A 23,947-nucleotide genomic window follows, 5' to 3' on the forward strand; every position below is an offset into this window, starting at 1 on the left:
TCATCGATATGAAATCGTATTGAAAGTTCCTTCGCTGATTAAATTTGCCGATTTATTTACATTATAGACATGAAATAATGGAAATAATTATTGTAGTTTACCTTCTTTAAATAGATAATGCAATCAAATTGACGCCGTGCAGTTAGCTTTGTGCACGTTATTTAGCAAAAAATTGCTTCAGCTCTTTCCTATCTAACGTAATAAAGCTAATGCAATCATTCTGATTAACCGAAGGAGGCCCCCGACCCCGACCACACCACCATAACAAAAGGCTCTTTTCAGAGCCGCCCAATTTTAACGACTGTTTGCCTGCTCTTTTGCTATTGCTTCCGCCAATTTTTTTTTTATAGACATTGTTTCGTTGCCAAGCATTCCTATGGTTAGGGATTCGAGAATATAGACGAATCTATTTTTATGCACCTAACTTTTTAACTGATTAACAACGGCTGATGTTCTTGCGCTTTCAATAATGCTGCTAATGAATTGACTCGAGGTGCTTCAGCTGTCACCAACAAATTTCATAAGCAACAAAAATAATTTTAATCATCGATATGAAATCGTATTGAAAGTTCCTTCGCTGATTAAATTTGCCGATTTATTTACATTATAGACATGAAATGATGGGAATAATTATTGTAGTTTACCTTCTTTAAATAGATAATGCAATCAAATTGACGCCGTGCAGTTAGCTTTGTGCACGTTATTTAGCAAAAAATTGCTTCAGCTCTTTCCTATCTAACGTAATAAAGCTAATGCAATCATTCTGATTAACCGAAGGAGGCTTGTCCTTATTGATATTGCGCCAGTTTTTAATAACTCACTCGACACGCATAACCACAACTGGCTTGAGTAATCAAATTTAATTTGATTACTCAAGTCGATTGTTAAAGGTGATGGGCAAGTAATTTTTGACGCATTTACCCGAATTGAAACACGATCCTATCCAAGTATATAGCAAACGTAATTAAAAACCAGAGCAAACAGATGAACGCGAATAAACAAGACGCGCACACAAAAGTGGAGTTCAATCAACCAGGCGAAGTTTGTCGATCGTTAAATTTGGTGGCTCTGAAAAGAGCCGTTTTTCTTGTTATATGCTAGAAATTAAGCACGTTCGCCTCTGATTCTGCGGGCGAGCTGGATGTCCTTGGGCATGATGGTGACGCGTTTGGCGTGAATGGCGCAGAGGTTGGTGTCTTCGAAGAGGCCGACCAGGTAAGCTTCGCTTGCTTCCTGCAGAGCCATGACTGCCGAGCTCTGGAAGCGAAGGTCGGTCTTGAAATCCTGAGGTATCTCACAAACTAGACATTCCTATGGTTAGGGATTCGAGAATATAGACGAATCTATTTTTATGCACCTAACTTTTTAACTGATTAACAACGGCTGATGTTCTTGCGCTTTCAATAATGCTGCTAATGAATTGGATCGAGGTGCTTCAGCTGTCACCAACAAATTTCATAAGCAACAAAAATAATTTTAATCATCGATATGAAATCGTATTGAAAGTTCCTTCGCTGATTAAATTTGCCGATTTATTTACATTATAGACATGAAATGATGGGAATAATTATTGTAGTTTACCTTCTTTAAATAGATAATGCAATCAAATTGACGCCGTGCAGTTAGCTTTGTGCACGTTATTTAGCAAAAAATTGCTTCAGCTCTTTCCTATCTAACGTAATAAAGCTAATGCAATCAAACAGACGCTCGTCGGTCCATTCTGATTAACCGAAGGAGGCCTTACGAGTCTTACCAAAAAAATGATTCAACTAGCGATTGAATAAATATTCGTTTAAATTAGTTTAGTCGGTGGTCATAGCAGGAACCGTGTTATCTACTGAACTGTATTACGCTTTTAAATTGAATCACTTCATTATATATTTATATTTTTCTACATACAATGAAAAACATTGAACAAACTAAAGCGTCTGGAGTTTTATTTACTTCTTTTGCACATCAACAAATTGCACCCGAACTTTGAAGACATGAATAAAATAAAGTACATTGATATTTTTTGGATTTGTTAGTGTCAGCATTTATATCAGCAAAATGAAATCAATTTTTTCTTATAAATACAATTTGACTAACAATAAAAACGCTAAAAATAAACACTTAACACAATAAAAGCGGCCAGTAATAAAGAATCGTATCTAAATAATACGATAGTTATATATATTTACTTACATACATGTAGATATATATATATATATGTATAGTCAATTCAATTCAATTTTATTCAGCAAAAAAGCATGGAAACACAGAAGCTCAAACGAGCTTGTACGGCCAGGCCACCCAAACCAAATAAACAAACATGAAAATAACAACATAAATGAAAATAAAATCTTATAGCTAGCTAATGAAAACAAGTTAAATTAAACAAAAAATGTTTACTTAGATCAAAAATTATCATCCAAATTTATCAAGTTAAACAAAACAATTAAATTCATATAAGAAGTTTTTCCTTATAAAATTACTTAAATTATTGAAATAATTAAATCATATCCTGTAAAAAAAAGTTGTTCTTAATTAAGTCTAATCTATTATTTAAATAACCCATAGTTAGATAATTGTAAAAGATAATCAGTGGAATAAATTGTTATAAAATTAAAAAAAATTTAAATTAGATTAACTATTTGAGACAAAATAAGATTAAACAAGACAGCTCTGAAAAACAATCTCTACCAGTTCAAGGCAGCCCCTGCTACTCAAATTCGATTCTCAGCCCACTGTTATTTATAACTGTAATGGAAGAAATCACAAAGCCGATACGCACTGGTGACATTTGGAATCTAATATAAGCTGATGATATCGTTTTAACAGCCACGTCTGAGCAGAGTGCAGCACAGATGTTTGAAGATTGGAGCACCAGACTCGCCGATCATGAATTCAAAGTCAACATCAGCAAAACCAAAGCGATGAACACTGGTGAACCCATCCAATCCATAGCTACTGGACGATGGCCCTGTTCAGTTTGTAAAGCAGGTGTAGGTAACAATTCAATCAAGTGTCAGCAGTGTAACCAGTGGTGTCACAAACGTTGTTCAAAAATAATTGGTAATTTATCTAAAGTGTCCAATTTTGTTTGTCTTGCTTGCATCAATCCACAACAACAGATACGAAATGGCAATGTTTTTGAAGCCATTAAGATGGAGAAAGTCACATCGTTTCAATATCTAGAGGATGTTCTGGATTGTACTGGAACAGCTGAAGCTGACGTTCGAGCACGCATACGTGCAGCCTAGAATAAATGGCATCTTCTTGCCTCTATATTGATGCGGCGTGACATTCCATTACCACTACGATCAAGACTTTATAAATCTGTAATACGTCTGGTGTTGTTATATGGCGCAGAAACATGGCCAATGACAACCAAACTGGAATAACAACTTCAACGAATCGATATGAAAATACTCCGATGGATGCAATGAATTTGTCTGAAGGACCACATCAAATCTACCGAAATCCTGCGTCGTGCTGGTTTAGATGATATAAAGGACGAATGTCGGCAACACTATCTGCGGTGGTTTGGTCATGTCAAACGAAGTGGAAACAGTGCCATAACTTCTTTTGCAGATGTTGAAGTACCTGGCACACGTCCCAAAGGCCGCCCAAAAAAGTCCTGGTCGCAAACAAGATATGAAAGCTTTAAATTTAAATGAAATGAAAACAACTGATCGTCTAATTTGGCGCAAAAAGTTGATGGCAAAGAAAACAACGTTCTACCTCGGAGAACCGGGTCTATGGACGCTAAATGAAGATAGATTGATGATTGATTGTTTATTTATTTATTTTTAATGATTGATTGATTGAATGATATGTAATGTTGAATATGCATTAATAATAATACATGCATAATAAAAAAAATAATAATGATACATAATATACATATCTTCTTGGATGCACATATAAATGGAAAAAACTTGTACAAATGCAAACTAATGAAAAAATAAAAAAGCAGAAAGTAAAAAATATATAATACTATGACATCACTTTGACTGTATATAAATTAAAACAATTCACACAAATACAAACTAATGAACAAAAAACATAAAGAAAAATGGCAAAACGGGAAATATATAATACACTCTTAATAAAATGTCATACATACTACTATATAACAAATAACTTTGATTTGTTGTCATAATCCAGAAAACAATATTAAATTGCCATCGTAAAGAAGGATTAAGGAAAAAAATAAGAAAAATAAAATTAATTTACTCAACGTTATAATCCAGAAAATAATATTAACATATTAAAATTTTGTCTTCCCCCATATTTTGCAACTCAACCTTCATAGTGCTTCTGTAACAGTTAAGTCTTAAATGATAATATTGCTCTGCAATTAAAACAATTACATAATTCAAACGACAATATATTTCATCATCCATCCGATCCATTATATGTGGGCCATGATTCAAAATATAATTTGTGAATATTTCTATTTTAGCCTTACAGATAGATTCTTCAAACTTAACAGTTCTCTCTGCTCACATTTTCTTTAATATTTTCTCAGCCATTGCACAGACCTTAGAAAAATTAAATAAAAATTAGCATTTTTTAATTTAATTATATTAAATCGCATTGTTTTCATATAGAAAATTTATCATTGCATCTACAGTTAGAAAAAAATAATGGTAAGATCGTTTGCTAACTTTAATAACATCAACAGAGAGGTAACATTAAACAACCATATCTTTTTAGTGAATAGCAGATGACAACTGCGATTCTCATTTTTGGATTGAGTGATGAGGCTATCGCTGCATACCTCACAATCAATGTTGAAGTACACTTTGATACCACCAAATCGGCTATATATGCCAAAGCATTTTTATCAATGTTTCAATCAAATTTGACAAAAAATTGTACCTTAAAATGTAAACACTTTCCATAAAAATTTCATCTTTTATACAAACTGAAGGTAAAATCTTAGATCGGTACTGGGTAATCCAAAAAATGGTAAACAAGGGGTTAAAAATTTATATAGGTACATTTGGGCTCATTTAGCTCCTCCTCTTTTTTTATAACCTGTTCTTGTCTTGTTGTAATATAATCCCAATGGCTATCATATACTCAGCGTATATGATGCGGTGCTTGCGTGGGCACATAAATACATGTGTACGTCGTGTGAAAAGGATATACTGCTTCCAATCAATGGTTGAAGATATGAAGAACATAATAAAAAAAAGATATATAAATAATATACCTGCAACATTGTAAGTGGTTCTGCGTATGTCAAACCTGCAATAATAAAGACTAAAAAAATAAATAAAATAAATAAATAAATAAAGTTTAAAAATGCAATTTTTATTGTTTTGAAAAATTTTAAATGATATTTAAAGCACAGTTTCTAATTTTTCGTCCTTTTTAAAAATGTCATTTATTTGTAAATAAAAAATTTATTTCATAGTTTTTCACTTTACAAAACTTTATAATTTATGAGTTCAAGCCAAAATTCTTTTTTATTAGTTCATGAATTTATTGACTATAAAAATTAATTTGATTGATTGATCATGATTTATTTTAATAATGAAATAGATTAACATTTTATTTTAAAAATAAAGAACGCAAGCTGATTTTAAAATATTTTTTATTAAAAATTATTTTGAAATGAATTACAAATTTAAATTTTTTAAATTTTAATATTTTATTTACATAAAAATAAAAGTTTTTAAAATATTTATTATTGAAAATTATTTTGAAATGATTAACAAACAAAAATGAATGAAAAAATTTCTTTTATTATTATATGTTTGGTTTCTGTCAATCAATTGGTAACCTATTTGAATAGAACTTTCCAGTACCAACATAAGATTTTGCCCAGACCAAAATAGGTAGAAATAAAAAACTTACTTTTCAATATTACTAAAAGTTTCACTAGACATATTTCTATTAACATTGGTAGGCTTTCTGAAAATATTCACATCTGGTAACACAAAGACACAACGAACAGCATTAGTAACTAAGTAATCCTGGGACAACTTGAGTGAATTTGCATCATGTTACCTTGATGCACTGTATTATCATCGGAGGCATTAATACAGTCTATTCGGACAAGTGACGGTAGCTTATTAGCCAGTTTTATTTATCTGTGATTTCTTTCTAAACCTCTCAATTGTCTTATTCCTTTTCCTACGTGAAAATAGTACTTTATGTTTGTTAAAATTTTACAATTGACCAATGAATCAGACGGACTGGGTGATTTGATTTGCACATAGACATAAACGAACATTGTTGAATTTGAAGTCAGTTAAATTTATCATTGAATTAATTGTTAAAGATATCGTTGGGTTATTTTGTTAATTATTGACACATACAATACACACACAATACATACACAAACATAATACATACACAAACACACCCACGCATACACAGGCTAGAGGAAAGTGTAATTTAAGTTTTTTGTTGATCCATTTATTCACAATAAAATAAAGTGAAAGAGTCAGCCTAGCAATAAATGCTTATCTAGGGTTGAAGTGTTATAATGATTTTTATAATGAAATAAAAGCGATGATGACAGACCAATAGTACCGACCATTAAAATTAAAATTTAATTTTGCCCAGCGATATCTATCTGTTTCAGTCGCTGTGATACGACGCACAATGAAATGTGTTAGTTTTTCGAGTTTTGAACACCCTGGAAGGCTGTCTTTTTCAGTGGCTGATATATTGTTAGAAAGGTATTTTAATTCTACATAAGTGGTAGAAATCTTTTTTTGAGGCCGCAGTTATGAATGGTGAAAAAAAAAGTTTTTGTGATTCGATGCGCAATGAAAATGTTTTAGTTTTTCGAGTTTTGAACACCCTGAAGTGTGTTTGTTTTTCGGGTTTTGAACACCCTGGAAGGTTGTTTTTTTTCAGTGGCTGATATATTGTTAGAAAGGTATTTTAATTCTACATAAGTGGTAGAAATCTTTTTTTGAAGCCGCAATTAGGAATAGTGAAAAAAAATATTTTTGTGATTCGATGCACAATGTAAATGTTTTAGTTTTTCGAGTTTTGAACACCCTGAAAGGCTGTTTTTTTCAGTGGCTAATATATTGTTAGAAAGGTAATTTAATTTGACATAAGTGGTAGAAATCTTTTTTTGAGGCCGCAGTTATGAATGGTGAAATAAAATGTTTTTGTGATTCGATGCTCAATGAAAATGTTTTTGTGATTCGATGCTCAATGAAAATGTTTTAGTTTTTCGAGTTTTGAACACCCTGGAAGGCTGTTTTTTTCAGTGGCTAATATATTGTTAGAAAGGTAATTTAATTTGACATAAGTGGTAGAAATCTTTTTTTGAAGCCGCAATTATGAATAGTGAAAAAAAATATTTTTGTGATTCGATGCACAATGTAAATGTTTTAGTTTTTTGAGTTTTGAACACCCTGGAAGGCTGTTTTTTTTCAGTGGCTGATATATTGTTAGAAAGGTAATTTAATTCTACATAAGTAGTAGAAATCTTTTTTTGAGGCTGCAATTAATAATATTTTTAATCGATTTTTATGTTCAACTTACTGTCAATTTCCTTATGTTGTTCAATACATCATACAATCATTGTTCATACATGCGTTACTTAAATATATAGAATACATACTTTTCATACATTTCAATGATCAGTTAAGGATTTATATAGCTATACAATTATTGGTAACATATATGAACATCTGCTGTGCATTAAGCAGATGGTCCTTTCTTTTTTCACGATCTCTCCGCGCACATAATATATAGGTCGGTCGGTGGCTAAGTTCAGAATCATCGTTAATAAATATTTTTGAACCTCCAAGCAATTTGTAGCAATTTCTTTAATTGAATTAACATTGCTCACAAAACCTACGAAATATGGAGTGCTCGCGTAAGACTTTACCCGAAACATGTTTGTTTTCAAAAAAGATTGCAAAATTATCAACGATTATAAAATTATTACGGCTCCCCTGTCACATGGTATATGTATCGATATTAAGGAACTTCCAATATATGATATATTCTATATATATGAACGGAGTAATAATAAAAACAAGACAGCTTTGAAGAAAGAGAGGCTCGATATCATCGTTTCATTGATGGCTCTGAGAAGAGCCGTTTGTTAATTTTTTAAAAATTTGTTCTCGTTATCAAACTGAAGTTTTCTTGTTGCCGCTAGTCTTTTTTTTGTTGGCCGCGGCGGTAGGCTTTGCCTGTCTTTTGGTGGTAACCGATTTTGGTTTTTTAGATTTCTTGGCCTGCTGTTTTTTAACTATTGTAGCCGGTTTCTTGGGAGAAGCGATCTTTTTGGCGGCCGCAGGCGGTTTTTCTACGGCTTTCTTCTAGAAGTCTTTTCGACTTTGTATTGCTAGATGCGGTTGTCTTTTTAGCCGGAGCCGCCTTTTTCGCAACAAGCTTTTGACGTTTGTTTGTCCCTGATCATAACCATAGACTTCTATATAGTAAAACCATAGTTATATAGATATCCATGATCATAACACTATCTCGCCGTTTAATATTATAGTATGATATAATAATAATATTATTATTATTATATAATAATAATATCTAAACTATTATATTAATATATAATAGTTTAGTATTATATGCCGTGTTTTTATTATTTATAACATTTATTTTTAGATTTTCTAATTTTAGTCTAGATATATAAGAAAGAATATTTTTTTCAATGTTCAATCTTTGTTTATATTATTGTTTATCGCGTAATCTTGGTATTAAGTTAAGGCAGCCAGTGATTTTTCTGTAATCATCATTTCTGTAGTTATTTTAATCATCATCAAAGTCATTAACTCCGAAGCCTCTACCACGGCTACCGCTACTACTACTACTGTAATAATTACAAATTTTAATAATAATTATTTTATTATTGTTGTTACTACAACTACCCCTACTATATCAAGTACTAATTCTCCCATACAACAAATTACCTAATGTTGCTAGTATTAATATTATCCTTAACAAGCACCATTACAACAATAAGAGCTTTGAGGTGTTACAATGACTACAACAAGTTCATCCATCCGATCTGCACCGATGCCAAATATTGCGTCAAAGCCGTTTATCACAACGATCGTGATAAATATGGTGGTGATAATGTTTATGTTATTTTTATTGTTATAATTGTCGTCGTCGTCATCGTCGTCGTAGTCGTCATTGTGTTCTCTATTTAATTTATATTCCCCTTTAAACTTCAAAGTTATCGTGGTTATTGTTTGTTTGAATATCTCATCGTCACCATCATCGTTATTATCATTTACGTACCTCATCATTATCATCATACCATCTTACTCTTCACCGTCATCATCACCACCACCACCATCAAACAGATCATCATCACCACCACCATGAGGTCTCCTACTACACTTGCGACACCTTTAAAGAAGCGTACGACTGCACCATTTACGAATGTTTCCACTGCAGCGATGCTGACTACTGCAACGAAGCTGGCAACAATTTTTCACTCTTCAGTCAAATTTTCGTCATTTTCGTTTTCGTCATGTCGGTCTCGACTTCGATAACTTTTTATGCCACTGAATTTTCATTGGCGTAAATTTTGCTATTCAATGTTGTTACAATTTTACAGTGTGATGGGCATAGATTAACTAAATTGTTGCAAACTATTAAGAGTTTTTTGCAGTTTCCTTTGTAATTTTAATGAAATAAAACGTTTAGTTAAGATTATGGTTTAACTAAAACATTTTTGTAGTCAAGTCGCGACTTATGGTTTTTAAATATAAATTTCAAACTAAAAAGTGCAACACAATTGAAGATTTTTTTTATTTTAAAGTATGTTTGTTTTTATATGTACCAACTACCAAGTATTATTACATTTAAAAACTGACTGCCATGAACTTAGCTGTTAGTTTGTAAAAGTTTAGTTACATTTTTGGTTTAGCTAACTATTACAAATAATAAGTTTATAACTATTAGTTAAACTAATTATTTTTAATTGCAAGATAGTTTTAGTTTATCCAATTGCAAGATAGTTTTAGTTTTAGTTAGCTGCCTGCCATCACAGCAGTTTTATCAAGAAGTTTTAGTGATTTAATTTTTTTTAATTTTAGTAATTATTTCACTGAACTCTTTAAAATTTTTAAATATGGGCGTGACAGTTTAAAAAAATTTCATTATGAATAATTATGATCAATGCTCTCTTTTATATTGTTTTCCAATATCAAAATGCATTTAAACTCAATTTTTGTATCAATAAATGGCTGTGATGATAATTAAAACATGATGATGAGGACGAATTTATATATAGGTCTATTTTTCTTTACTTTTTTTGTTATTTTGTATCATTTTTAATTTGTATTTTCATTATTATCTGTTATTTGGTTTCACAATTTATTTTTCGGTTAATTAGGAAATAAAACATATTCACCTGTTAATTTGGATCGTGTGAACCTACAAGATGCGTGTGTTTTTGGCATTGGCTGATTCGCCAAAGAAACCCTTATTGAATATAATTGTGGATATTTTATTTGATGACGATGATTGTGACGAGGATGATGATAATTGATTCTAATTAAATTCCCTGCAAGCCACCTCCGTGGTAATTTTTTTAAAATCTGTTCAATTGCAAGGAAAATCCGAGTGAATATGAAATTTTTTAAAAATTTAGTTTGTACTTAAATCTGAACGATCATCAAATTATTTAAAATAATAACTATTTTAAAGAATTTTTTTATCAAAAAACGACAAACAAACTAACAATCAGACTTTCTATCACACAGCAGTTAACAATAACATTAGTAATAATAAAAGTAAATCACGGTGAAGAAGTTTTGGCCCATAATTATTTAGTGGAAGTCATTAATTAGTTAGTGTAGGCACTTAATTATTTTATATAGTTTAAAAAACGGAGACTCTATTGTTTATTCTACATTTGTGAAAATAATTAAGAAGCTAAGAAAACATCACCATCATCATAATCATCATCAACTTCATCGTTACCATTAAGGTCTACATAATCAATATTATCGCAATAAAAAACAACATCACATCATTACTAACAACATAATTTTTTTTTCTCTTCATGATCAGCAGTATCATCATCATCATCATCATCGTCATCACAAGCAACATCATTATCGTCAGCACCATCATCACCACCACCACACCACAACATCATCATCACATCATCATAGTTTCATCTTCTTCATATTATCCTCGTTCAATATCGTCCCGTTGAATTTTAGAAGGCCATCTTCATGGGCCATCGACACTAAACGCTCACGAATGTAATAACTGCCATCATCATCATCATCATTATTATTATTATTGTTATTAATGTTGTTGTTGTTGTTCCTTCTAGTAAAACCTGTAGTTAAATAAATAAAAATAATTAATTATAGTGATGATGATGATAATGATAATAATAATAAACTTCTAATTAAATAAGGTATTTTGCATCCAACACTAATGTAAACCACCCTTATATGACCAGAAACGATGGAGGTCATGGACTCGTTGAACTCGGAACCATGTACAAATACATACATCACAGAACTCAGTGAATACATTTTGCAAGGCATAGACAAATATACAAAACCAATTTTAAAAAAGAGCAGAGAAAGCACTTCATGATTAAAAAAAAACAGAAAATAAAGCCAGATACATATCACAGAATGAGACGAAAACCAATACTCTCAACAAATTAAATCCGGGTTCAAGGTGGCAATGAAGAATGAAAAAACAGAACCTTATTTATTGGAACCGCTACATGATCACTTTCACAACAAAGCAAACTTGAAATGCGTTTGGATGGCTTCACAGCTAGGAACTTATAAGCAAAACAGCGCTAATCACACGTTATCACGAGAACCTATACTCATCATGAATGTCGACGATAAATGTAGGCTGCGCCAAAAACAGGAAGAGCACGTCGATCATACAGCAGCTGAATGCTCAATATTAGCATCAAAAAATACATTCACCGGTCCATCCTAACAGGACCCGGTTCTGTGCTTGATCATTGGTACAATTACCAGCTTGAAAAAATTATTGAGCCCAACAACAAACCAACACTTATATGAGTGCGACTTGCCTATAAACACCGACCGAAATATTGGAACTAACCGGCCTGATATCGTCTTCTTGGAGAGAAGTAGCAAGATGTGCCTTCTTTTCGATGTTGCAGTTCCAAATGATGCAAATGTTGCTTTCGATGAAGTTGAAAAGTTGAGTAAATGACAAACATTTTGAAACAGTTATCACGCATGTGCAACCCAAAAACGCGTGCACTACCGATAGTAATAGGCGCCTTGGGAAAAGAGCGTCAAACTTTACAAAAACACCTCGATGAACTACCTGGAAAAGAAAGTTTTGCTTAAGAAGTTCGCACTTCTCGGGACCGCCCACACACACACTTTGAAAATTTCCTATCAATCGCAAAATAAAATCTATTTAAGCATTAAGAGTGCAGTGCTGGATAATAATGAATTTTTTATTCAGCTATAAAACAATGAAAATAACAATCAAATGGAACAAATTGACAAGTAGAATAAAATAACAATCAAATGGAACAAATTGACAAGTAGAATAAAAATAAAATAAAATGTCAAGTAGAGTATTAATTTAGTCTACGAAGCTCTTTATTCAAAAATAATGATTACAACTAGACTAGAGTTAATTAATTTCAAAATTGATTCAAGTCACATTTTTATCGCAGTAGAATAACAATAATGATGATAATAATAATTATTAATAATAATAAACAATCGTTATCATCATTTTCATCTAAACAATAATTGTATTGTATCAACAAAAAACAACAACAACAACTCGAATAATAAAAACACAACAATTATAATGTTAATAATCATCATCATCGTTATCATTATCACCTCTCTCTAAATACTTGATGAGGTACATCTCAGGTCCCACGTAGTGGAAAACAATTGGAAAGTGACTGAGGCATTTGATTTCCTGATGGTGATGACGATGATGTTGGTAATGGTTATGATATTATTATGTTAATTTTATTTCTTTTTTTAGTTAACACTGTCTTTCCTAATTAGTTCTCAGAGATATTAACAAGACACAGACAGTGCACGTGAAACAACCCATGAGACACACACATATGCAGAATTGCAAATGCATGAGACAGGCGGGGATCTCTTGGCATTCAAACCTGGTCACTGCAACAACCGGACATTGCGACTTAACCATTAAGCCATCTAGTAACCATATTATTAGTATTATTATTATTATTATTATTATTAATAGCGTATTAGTAGACACGAGAGTCAAGTCGATTTCTATCTGCTCACTGTTTCATTAACGTTAATTAAATTTCAGAAGTTTAAATGATATAAAAATTGGCTCTTAAGGTTGGAAAGATTGTGGCGGTCAAAATGGTATTAATTAATTTTATTAATTTTAACGTTAAAACGATATTTTTATATGTTTTAATTTTGAATATAAACTCAATAGTATACGCGGGCAAATGTCCGTATTGTTTTAAAGATTTTAACAAACTTGGTTGTCACACCTGGCGTTGTTTTAAATCGACTCAATACAATAACAATATAAATGTAAATGAACGGTGTACACCGAAAAATAATATCTCAATATCTCCTAATATTCTTATTAACAACTCAAATAATGACAATTTAAATGACAATATAATGGAAAATAATTTAACTGTTTGTTTCTGTGGTAAACGCTGTAAGGGACGGAAAGGCCTCAAAATGCATCAACGGTCATGCAAAATTTGGAAAAATTTGAAATACTCAAGCGAGGCGCCAAACGAACTAGAGGATATCAACTACAAATTTCCCTCATCGGCGCCGTTGTCGCCAGAAGTAACAAACAACGACGGCAACTTATCTGAGGCTACTCCAAACAACGACGGCAGCGGCAAACCTACGGCAACAACAGACAAAGGCAACGGCAACACACCTACGACAGCGACAAACAACGACAATATCAACAATAATCCTACAGCAATAACAAACAATGGCAACAACATACCTGCGGCAGCAACAAACTTCAACAGCAACAATACACCTACGTCAACAACAAACCGCAGCGGCATCAACACTCCTGCGGCAACAGTGATCGGCACCGGCAACAACACTGCTACAATCACCCCTCTTCGAGGTATAAAACTACCAAAAACCGCGACCGATTGGGAGGATGCTAACACATATTTTCAGATACATAGACCGTCACTGCCCAACATCAACAACATAAACGAATTCACTGAACATTTCCAATCCTTAATCTACAACTACTTCGCCACCACGTATGGTACACAAAACTCAAAATCCGCTTTATCAATAAAACAAGATAAATCAATAAAAGCAATGAAAAAGACTTTAAAAAACTTGAAGATGTTAGGCCGAAACAACCGGCAATTTGATAAACAAATATCAGATTTGAGCATGCAAATAAGAACAAAATTATTTTTAGAAAAATAGAAGAAAAGAAAAATAAAGAAGACATCACCAACCAACTAAAAAAGAAATTTTGGTCAACATGTAAAAATATATTTCAACCGGCAAGTGATGTTCAACCTGCGTTTGAAATTTCACACTGCCAAAATTATTTTTAAAATATTTTAAAGGAATCTCAGCATAGCAATTGCTGCCTACCACCATGGATTCCGCGGCAAAAACACGCTACAATTCCTTTCAACACCAACCCTCCAACTTATAATGAAATTGCATAAAAAATGTAAATCAAAGGCATCTCCATGTCCTCTGGACCAAATTTCGATAATAATATTTAAAAGATGCCCATTCTACGCACAATTCTTCACCAATTATTGGTTGAATGCTGGAGGTCATCTACAATTCCGTCATGTTGGAGAAAGGCCCTGACAAAACTAATCTACAAAAAAGGTGATCCTAACGACCCGGCAAGCTTTCGACCGATAACATTACAGCCAGTCCTTTATAAAATTTTTTCAACATTCATCAATAACAGAATATATAACTATTTAAAAATGAACAACCTTATCGACACAACAACTCAGAAAGGTTTCTACCCAGGAATTGACGGCATTGCAGAGCATACTCAACTGTTGACGCATCTGCTAAAAGATGCCAAAAGGCATCAACGATCAATAATCGTCACTCTTTTGGACCTAAGAAACGCGTTCGGTGAGGTTAGTCATGCTCTCATCATATCAGCCCTGAAGTATCACCATGTTCCGACACATGCGAGTAATCTGATCAAATCAATTGATAATGATTACTCGATAACAGTATCAGCAAGCGATGAACTGACACCGTTCATTCAAGTGGGACGTGGAGTGCTCCAGGGCGATCCTTGTTCGCCCCTACTATTTAATCTTTGTTTTAACCCACTAATAAAAGTAGTGGAAAAAAAAGAATACCGGCAATGTGGTTATCTTTAGGGTCCAGCAGCTAATCTAAAATCAAAAGCATGGCTCCAATTTGCAGATGATACCGCAATTGTCGCCGACAGCACAGAAGGTGCCCAGAGGCTGATCGATATCAACAATGCATGGTGTCAATGGACAGGCATGAAGATAAGACCTGACAAATGCTGCACATTTGAAATGCGCAAGAAAGAAGGTCAGTTTGAACAATTTCTACCCAGATTATCACTTGATGATGTGTCAATTCCTCAAATATGTATCAACGAACAATTTACATGTTTGGGTAGAAAATATGATTTTGAAGGCAAAAATACAAAAGTAAAAGACCATCTCCATATTAAACTAAGAACCATGCTGAACGCAATTGATCAGTTAGACACCACCGCTCAATGGAAACTACAAATTTTAAAATATTTTGTTCCATCGCAACTCTCATTTGATTTAAGAGTATACGACATACCTGTTACATGGATCGAAAAAAGCCTCGACGCAATGATCACAGAGTCGGTAAGAGGTTGGCTTTCACTTCCGGTCAGCAGTTGTGTTGCGGAAATTCTGACTTTGCCCTATAAAAATGGAGGCCTCAACATTCGATCACTGAAAAATCATGCTGAGTTATTAAGAATGAAGCTGCGTGGTGGTCTAAGATTTAATGCAGATGATGAAATGAAATGTCTGTGGGAAGAATCAGCCAATGGTAACAAAAATATAGACAGCATTATCCAAAAGGTCGATCTCAAACAGGCACTCAAAATATGTAAACAACGTCAGCATGACCTAGACTATAATCATATATCCTTATTACAATACCAAGGAATCTCGTTAAGATCAATAAAAGACCACATTAATGCTTCTGAAGTCACGCGATGGTCTGATTTGACGAGAACAGCACCAGAGATTCAAATTCACAAGAAAATATCTAATCCAGCAACTGCCGACAAACTCAAATTTGTTTAGATGGGGGAAGGCAAGTAGTGACTTGTGCTCATTATGTAATGCAAAACAAACGAACAAGCATGTTCTATCAAACTGCGGCTCAACCGTTGCATTGAGAAGATATTTGGAGCGTCACAACAAAATTCTTGCTTTAATCGTTGACCACTTGAAATCATGTGCGAAACCAGAATTAAACATATTTGCGGATCTCGATAATGAAACAATCCGTCCAGTATCGCACGTATTAAAATCGCTCCGTCCTGATATCGCAATAGTCAAGAACAATACCATCGAGATTCTGGAGCTGAAGGTTTGTCACGAGACAAACTTCACCTCATCCAAACTCTACAAACAAGAAAAATACAATAAGAATCTCAAAAATGATTTGTCAAATGATTATTTAAATTTTAATGTTTTAATTAAAACTTTTGAGATTAGTCCTATAGGTTTCTACAATCCTTTTAAACTGTCATTAATCAATTTAACTTGGCCAGACATTTTTAAAGATAACCTAACAAATTGTGCAATTAGTTCATCGTATGCAATATACTGTGAAAGAAACAAAACATGAACAATTTTTTGTATCATTTTTTATCATCCTTGTACTCTGATGTGAATGATGAGCATTGATGACTATAAATTTGATTTTAGATTTTTGAGGTTCAATAATAAAAAGTGTTTCCATTATTATTATTATTATTATTATTTATTTTGTTATTATTATTATTATTGCTGTTGTCATAAGAACTGTCTTACAAAAGCCAAAGAAAAGGTTGTCTCAAAATTATCAAAATTGCTAGGAATCACCTCAGTTCTTGACATTACACCACAGCAAAAACTTCAAATTTAAAGTTATTTTATTCTTACGCAATTACAATTTAAATTGCGCAGCTACAACTTTTCATCAACATGGATGTCGTTTAGTCTAGACAGTCTAATAGAGTGGACAGAGCTAGAGAGTTTCTTGCCATGCCACTCAGTGGCTGTGTATCACAGATACTTTCGCTACCAATGAAGTTTGGCGGTTATAACATCATGTCATTGAGAAATACTGCAGAGAAAATAAAACTTAAAATTCTGGCGGCGTGATGGCTCAATGGTTAAAGGCGCCTGGTCGTGCTATTGCAATGACTGGGTTCGAATACAAAGAGATCCCCAACTATCATATGCAATGTGTATGATGCGTGGTTTGCACGCGTATTCATATACGCTGTGTGTGTTTGTCATTGAAACCTCTGAAGCTAACGCAAAAGAGGGAGAGAGAGTAACCTTTAAAAAACATGGGAGGATCGTACATTAAAATTAATTCTACTATATTTTTTGATTTTATTTTGATTTTATTTATTTTGATTTGCCTTGATGTTTTCTGACAATAAAAGGGTTCATATTATTATTATTATTATTGTTGTTGTTGTTGTCATCACAGCACTTATAAATACCTTACAATATCCGAGGTACTGCCTATAAGGTCCGGAGTACCACTGCGGTATGTTTCCCGCCAACAAACTTGACAGGCCAATGGCGGGCATGAAAGTTTCCCGCCCCAATCGATCACGTGTGTCGATGATGTCACTTCCTTTGTTCGACAGGCAGATCGCTGTTTTCAAGTCCTCGGCTGTTAAAGTTGTTGTTGTAGTTTTATTGATATCATCATGATTATGATTACTATGATTATTATTAATATTATTATTATTATCATTATTATGAAACGATGTATGCAAGGTTCGGCTCCAAAATATCTAATGGATCTGTGCAAAAAAAAAACACTAATAACAGTGGCGGGTAGATTCTTAAGATCTTCCAAAAACAATGATTTTCAGAAACCGTTGGTAAACTCATCAATGGCGTCAAGAAGTTTTGCAATGTATGGCCCAAGGATGTGGAGTGATTTGCCAACAGAGCTGAAAACAAATGAGATTGATGAAGTGATTTTTAGAAAAAGAATCAAAGCGCACTTGTGGGATAAAGCGTTTGTGAGAACTTGAACGAGCGCTATATAAACTCTACACACACACACACACACACACACACACACACACACACATATATATATATATATATATATATATATATATATATATATATAATAGGTTGGTGCAAAAATATTGTCGGTTTTAAGAACTTTTCAAAATATTTTAATAGGGAGCCGAGGAACTGGGGTGATGCAGCCGGCTTCATTCATCACATTCTTTTAGAAACCTGGCCGAGCTGTTCGTGGAAGAATGCACTGCTAACAAATTGAAGAAATGCACTGAAAACCAAGTCAACTGATCTCCGCTATCATATTTCCCTCACGGTAACGTCGGACCACGCATCGTACAACAGACCTTAAAAAGCCTGAACTGGACGTGTCAGGTTACAAAATTTTGCCTTACTCACTACACTTACCAAATTTTTTGCTAGCAAGTTACCATTTTTTCAAACACCTCAACAACGTTCTTGAAGCACTCCCACAAGGGACAGTGCTTCAAAATCGAAAACCACGCAAAATGCTTTCTTACAGTTCCTCGTTTCCAGAATCTCTGCCTGTTAAGCCACTGCTATCAGTAAGCTTATTTTTGTTTTCAGACAAGAGTGAATTGCAATGATCTTCATTTTGACTGAATATCTGTAACAGGAAAAGTCATGTTATCGCATTTTTGAGTGGACAATACGAAACCGACAGTATTTTTGCACGAAACTATTATTGATATTTTATCACTGTATTCTGTGGTGAATATTATTAATTGTCACAACGAACAATGATGACGACGATGACGATGATGATGACGATGATGACGATTGTGACGACGTTGATAACATGATGCTATTTATGATGATGATTACAATAATGTTGAAAATTGAGATGATGGTAATGATGATGCCAATGATGACGATGATGATGACAAAGATGGTAATGATGGTTAGTACAGTTCCGTAGAATTTTTCGAATGTTTGTTTGTTTTCACATCGATTAAGAGCTGGAAAAAAGATAATTTTCAAAGTAAAGGAACATCAACAACAGCAACAACAATAATAATTTTTAATATTATTATAATTCTTGAAATTATGATAATTTTTTCATGAACGTGCACACGTGTATCCGTTCAATGCAATGCTGAAACCTCGTAAATAATGCTTTAAGTCAGGCAATAATAATAACAATAAAAAAAATATTACTACTACTTCTACTACTACTAATAATAATATTAATAATAAATATATAATAACAATAATAATAACATTAATGTAAAGAAAAATAAGCCGAGATTAATAGAAGTTAAAAGTTAAAGAGATAAGAAGTTAAAAAAATTCACACGTGGTATAATAAAAAAAAAATCATCATCATCATCGTTATTATCGCCATCATCACCAGCATCATCATCAAACACACCATCTTTGTAGTCATAATCACTATGAACCTCAACAACATCATCATCATCCACACCACCACCATTATAATCATCATCATCCTTATCATCAGACAACATCATCCTCAACATCACCAGCATCATTATCATCCCAACAACAAAATCTAACCTTGACCGTCAAAGAAGAACTTCTCGTTGACACCTCCAACTCCACCGGCCAACCTCACCAACGATTCCCGAGTTAGGACAACGCTCTGTCCGGCAGAATAAAATCCGCTGAAATTTCCCATCCATCCCATTCTTCCATAGTAGAGCGCATGTCCGTAAAATTCAGGATTTCCTGGATCTCGACTCGCCAGAAAAAGTTTTAAGTTTGGTATCGATACGTAAGAATCAGGATCGGCTTTCATAAAGTAATCGGCTTTGTCTCGGTAGTGTCGGTATATGTGAATCCAAGAAGCTCGGGATTTTGCGGCGATGTGATTTCTTCCCGGTGTCACGTTTAGACCAACACTCGGAAAATTTGGGTCCGAAACGGAACTCATGAAGAGAGTAATGTGACAGTTTCGAGTCCAAGTATCGCGAACCCGAATCGATTTGTTGAGGATTTGTGGGTCGGTCATGAACCAGCACAAGATACGTATGTTCTGGCTTTTGTCAATGTAAGATGGTGGTGATTGTGATGATGACGATGATGATGAGGAGAAGGATGATGAAAGTGCTTGTGAGGAATTGACTCTACTTGACACATTCGGCAAATCAAAAACCTTGTCAATATTAGTAGTAGCTGCAGTAGTGGTAGTTGTAGTGTCAGTAGTAGTACTAATAGCAGAATCAGAAGTAGTAGCAATAATAGTTGTTAGAGTAGTTGAAATGTCTACAAAATCTAAAGAGTCTTCATTTTTTCCTCGGTGTTGATTATCAGAGGTGTCTGTAAAAGTATTCACCCGGACTCTTGATTCCACCTTATCCTTCTTATTGTCGTGGCCAAATGAATCTTCAATAATATTTTTCGTTGTTGTATCATCCTTAATGTCATTATTATGGTTTGTGGTGTCTTCATCATTATTATTATTTATTATATTATTATCATAAATATTATTATACCGAGTTAGTACATCGGATGGACAATCGGTCAACGATCGACTCAAATCGGTTTTATTCTCGATTATTATTCGTTTGGCGAACGGTATCAACAAACCGATCAGAAAACCGGCGATTAATTCTTTGTACCGCTTAATGAAAAACATCTTTGGTGGTTGCCGCTGTTGTTATTGTAGTAGTACAAGAAATAGTAATAGGAATAATAGTAGTAGTAGTAGCAGCAATAAATTTTATTCAACAATATTTATAAAATTATTGTTATTATAATTATTGTTTATTATTATTATGATTGTTGTTGTTGCTGCTGCTTCGGCTGCTGTTATTATTATTGTTTAAAAAAATTAAAAAAATTAAACCAAATAGTTACGTGACAAAATGATAACGATAACATTCCATAGCAGCAAGTTCAATAAAGCCCGTAAGTTACGCCATATATTAATAAATAAATAAATGCACGGCACATCGCGTTATAAACATTCTTTCTCAGCATCTCACTCTCTCTTTCTCTATTTCCTATTTCTATCTCTCTTTATTTAACTCTCTATTTTTCCTTCTCAATTTCTCTTTTTTTTTCTTTCTCTCTCTTTTTTTTTCTCTCTCGCTCTCTTTCTCACTTTCAATGTTTCTTTTTCTTAATATTCTTTTGTCTGCTGTTTTTTCTTTTTTTTTGAATGTTTCATATTTATCTTTTTTATCTTTATTTCTCTCTCCTCTCTCTCTCTCATTTTTTTTATTTCCTTCTCCCTTTCTCTCTCACACGTGTAATTTTTTTTGTTATTCACTTCATTCTATCTATTCTAATTTCCTATTACGCGAAGGGAAGAAGCGTTTAATACCATCAATATTAATCTACGTATGTATGTATGTATGTATGTATGTATGTATGTATGTATGTATGTATGTATGTATGTATGTATGTATGTATGTATGTATGTTTGTTTGTTTGTATATATGTATGTTTGTATGTTTGTTTGCGACAGCTTGTATTATTGTGATGTAAAATCGATGGCTACGCGGAGTTCAAACGAAAAATAACAACAACGTCACAATACGTAATCATCATCATCATCATCATCATCATCCTACCATCATCATCATCATCCTACCACCACCACCATCATCATCATCATCATCATCACCATCATCATCATCATCATAATCATCACCATCATCACCATCATCATCATCATCATAATCATCACCATCACCATCATCACCATCATCATCATCATCATAATCATCACCATCATCACCATCACCATCATCACCATCATCATCATCATCATAATCATCACCATCATCATCATCATCATAATCATCACCATCATCACCATCACCATCATCACCATCATCATCATCATCATAATCATCACCATCATCATCATCATCACCATCATCATCATCATCCTGCCATCATCATCGTCATTGTCGTCGTTATTACCATATTCAAAGTTCAGTTCAATAAGATAAAATGGTAATGTCTCTATCGATCGAACTAAAAAAATTTTTATATCCATTTTATTGTTATTATTATTATCATTATTATTGTTATTATTATTATTATTATTATTATTATTATTATTATTATTATTATTATTATTAGAGCCGATAAACGTCCAACTTACTGCTAGATGGCATAATAATAGTTTATTAGGTTTTAACTGGTTTAAAAATGGGTCCAAAATGATTGTAGCAATTAGTTGAATAAAGGTTTTGAATTTGGCTGCCATTGGTTTGGGATTAATATCTTAATTTAATTTTAACATTTAATTTCAAATTATTTAAAAAATAGCCGATATCAATATATACAGCGACAAACGTTAAGCTATTGTTAAAATGGCCATTCCTGGCTCTGTACGCTTTTGTATTAGAAAATGTATGTACTGTGTATTGTTGCGACTTAAACTAAAATATTAATACTACTACTTTAATTTAATAATAATTATGTTGACGATAAATCTAATTTAATAACAAGAAATTTGAAGTAATAATAATGGTATTAATAATGGTAGCAATAACAATATAAGAATAATAATGGATACTGTATCATCATGTTTGGCATCCACGAGAGAGACGCCGGACGAGGGGACAGGACCCGACTTTCCCCTCATAAACAGGCAGCCGACCTCTGCTACAATGCTCAGTCCTGGAACATCACTAGATTACATCAACAATTGCGAAGAAGCACCAGATTTCCCATTCCAGTTGAAAGAAAACTGAACTGGGACAAATGATTGATGGGATTTGAGTGTTTTATTTTCACATTAATAACTTTATATTTGCATGTACGCACGTTTTTAAACTCAATTTAAATATTAAACTGACCTACTCTAGTTGTACACATTCTATACTATGTCGAGCAATATAGAGACAAGGTTCAGACTGTATAAAATATATTATTGTCTTTTTATTAACTTTATTGCAACTCTATGTTTACCATAAAATTTGATTGATAACGCCAAAATAATAAGAATGATTGAACCCCAATTGAACAATTAAACCGGCCCCTCTAAAATGTACCCACTTGCAGTGACGAGCATTTTAGATTAAATAGGATTTTATAATTATTCCATTATTAATATTTGGTATTTGGAGTTAAAAATAAAAGGATGTTCCCATTATTGTTAATCTCAGATTAATACTCCATTTCTTTCATTTGACATTTAATTTTATTTCATTATTTTATTTTATTTGTACTGTCCTTTTCATTGTTTTTATTATTATTATTATTATTATTATTAACATTATTATTAGTAGAGTGATTATGGCAAAGTAAATTAATTATGACGTTGATAATAACAGCAATAATAATAATAAAAAGAAAAAGAATAAATAGTAATAACAACCTATATGATGATGATGACAGTGATGATGATGATAATGATGAGGATGGTGGTGGTGATGATGATGATTTAAATGTTAATTAATGTTTATTTAAATATTTGACGAGTTAATATTTTCGCCACGTAATTGTTTTGTTTGTTTTAATAACGTTTAAAGCAGATTTTTCAGGATAATGAAAACAACGACATTAACAACAACATCAACAAACAACATCAACAACATTAATAACAACATTAACAACGACATTAAAAACAAAATCAACAACAACATTAACAAACAACATCAACATTACCATCATCATCAACAACAAAAACATCAAAACATCGTCAACAACATCAACAAAAGCAAATGAGTTCAAAACCAAAACTCCATTTAATAGTTCAACTCTTACTAC

At 32.8% G+C, this 23,947-nt stretch overlaps 5 protein-coding genes across 5 annotated transcripts; 2 read left to right on the top strand and 3 right to left on the bottom strand.

Annotated features, from left to right (window-relative positions):
• Window positions 1-1,104: 1,104 nt before the first annotated feature.
• On the bottom strand, window positions 1,105-1,305 carry HELRODRAFT_79231 (hypothetical protein; the record flags this gene model as incomplete). The annotated part of the gene is made up of 1 exon (XM_009019464.1): window positions 1,105-1,305. A coding segment is annotated over one exon (201 nt), but the record flags the coding sequence as incomplete, so codon positions are not given.
• A 5,298-nt stretch (window positions 1,306-6,603) lies between these two features.
• On the top strand, window positions 6,604-9,520 carry HELRODRAFT_172834 (hypothetical protein; the record flags this gene model as incomplete). The annotated part of the gene is made up of 3 exons (XM_009019465.1): window positions 6,604-6,680; window positions 8,951-9,057; window positions 9,297-9,520. The coding sequence occupies 3 exons, from the start codon at window positions 6,604-6,606 to the stop codon at window positions 9,518-9,520; spliced, it is 408 nt and encodes a 135-aa protein (XP_009017713.1).
• A 1,591-nt stretch (window positions 9,521-11,111) lies between these two features.
• Window positions 11,112-13,126, bottom strand: HELRODRAFT_172835 (hypothetical protein; the record flags this gene model as incomplete). Its single annotated transcript, XM_009019466.1, has 5 exons — window positions 11,112-11,290; window positions 12,049-12,130; window positions 12,280-12,350; window positions 12,816-12,897; window positions 13,103-13,126. The coding sequence occupies 5 exons, from the start codon at window positions 13,124-13,126 to the stop codon at window positions 11,112-11,114; spliced, it is 438 nt and encodes a 145-aa protein (XP_009017714.1).
• Window positions 13,127-13,661: 535 nt separating this feature from the next.
• Window positions 13,662-14,393, top strand: HELRODRAFT_172836 (hypothetical protein; the record flags this gene model as incomplete). The annotated part of the gene is made up of 1 exon (XM_009019467.1): window positions 13,662-14,393. One exon carries the CDS (start codon window positions 13,662-13,664, stop codon window positions 14,391-14,393), a length of 732 nt encoding a protein of 243 aa, XP_009017715.1.
• A 3,244-nt stretch (window positions 14,394-17,637) lies between these two features.
• HELRODRAFT_79233 (hypothetical protein) lies at window positions 17,638-20,255 on the bottom strand (the record flags this gene model as incomplete). Its single annotated transcript, XM_009019468.1, has 2 exons — window positions 17,638-17,870; window positions 19,775-20,255. Coding segments are annotated over 2 exons (714 nt in total), but the record flags the coding sequence as incomplete, so codon positions are not given.
• Window positions 20,256-23,947: the final 3,692 nt, after the last annotated feature.

Source organism: Helobdella robusta (assembly GCF_000326865.2).
Source record: "Helobdella robusta unplaced genomic scaffold HELROscaffold_24, whole genome shotgun sequence".
In the NCBI taxonomy this organism is placed as follows: Eukaryota; Metazoa; Annelida; class Clitellata; order Rhynchobdellida; family Glossiphoniidae; genus Helobdella; species Helobdella robusta.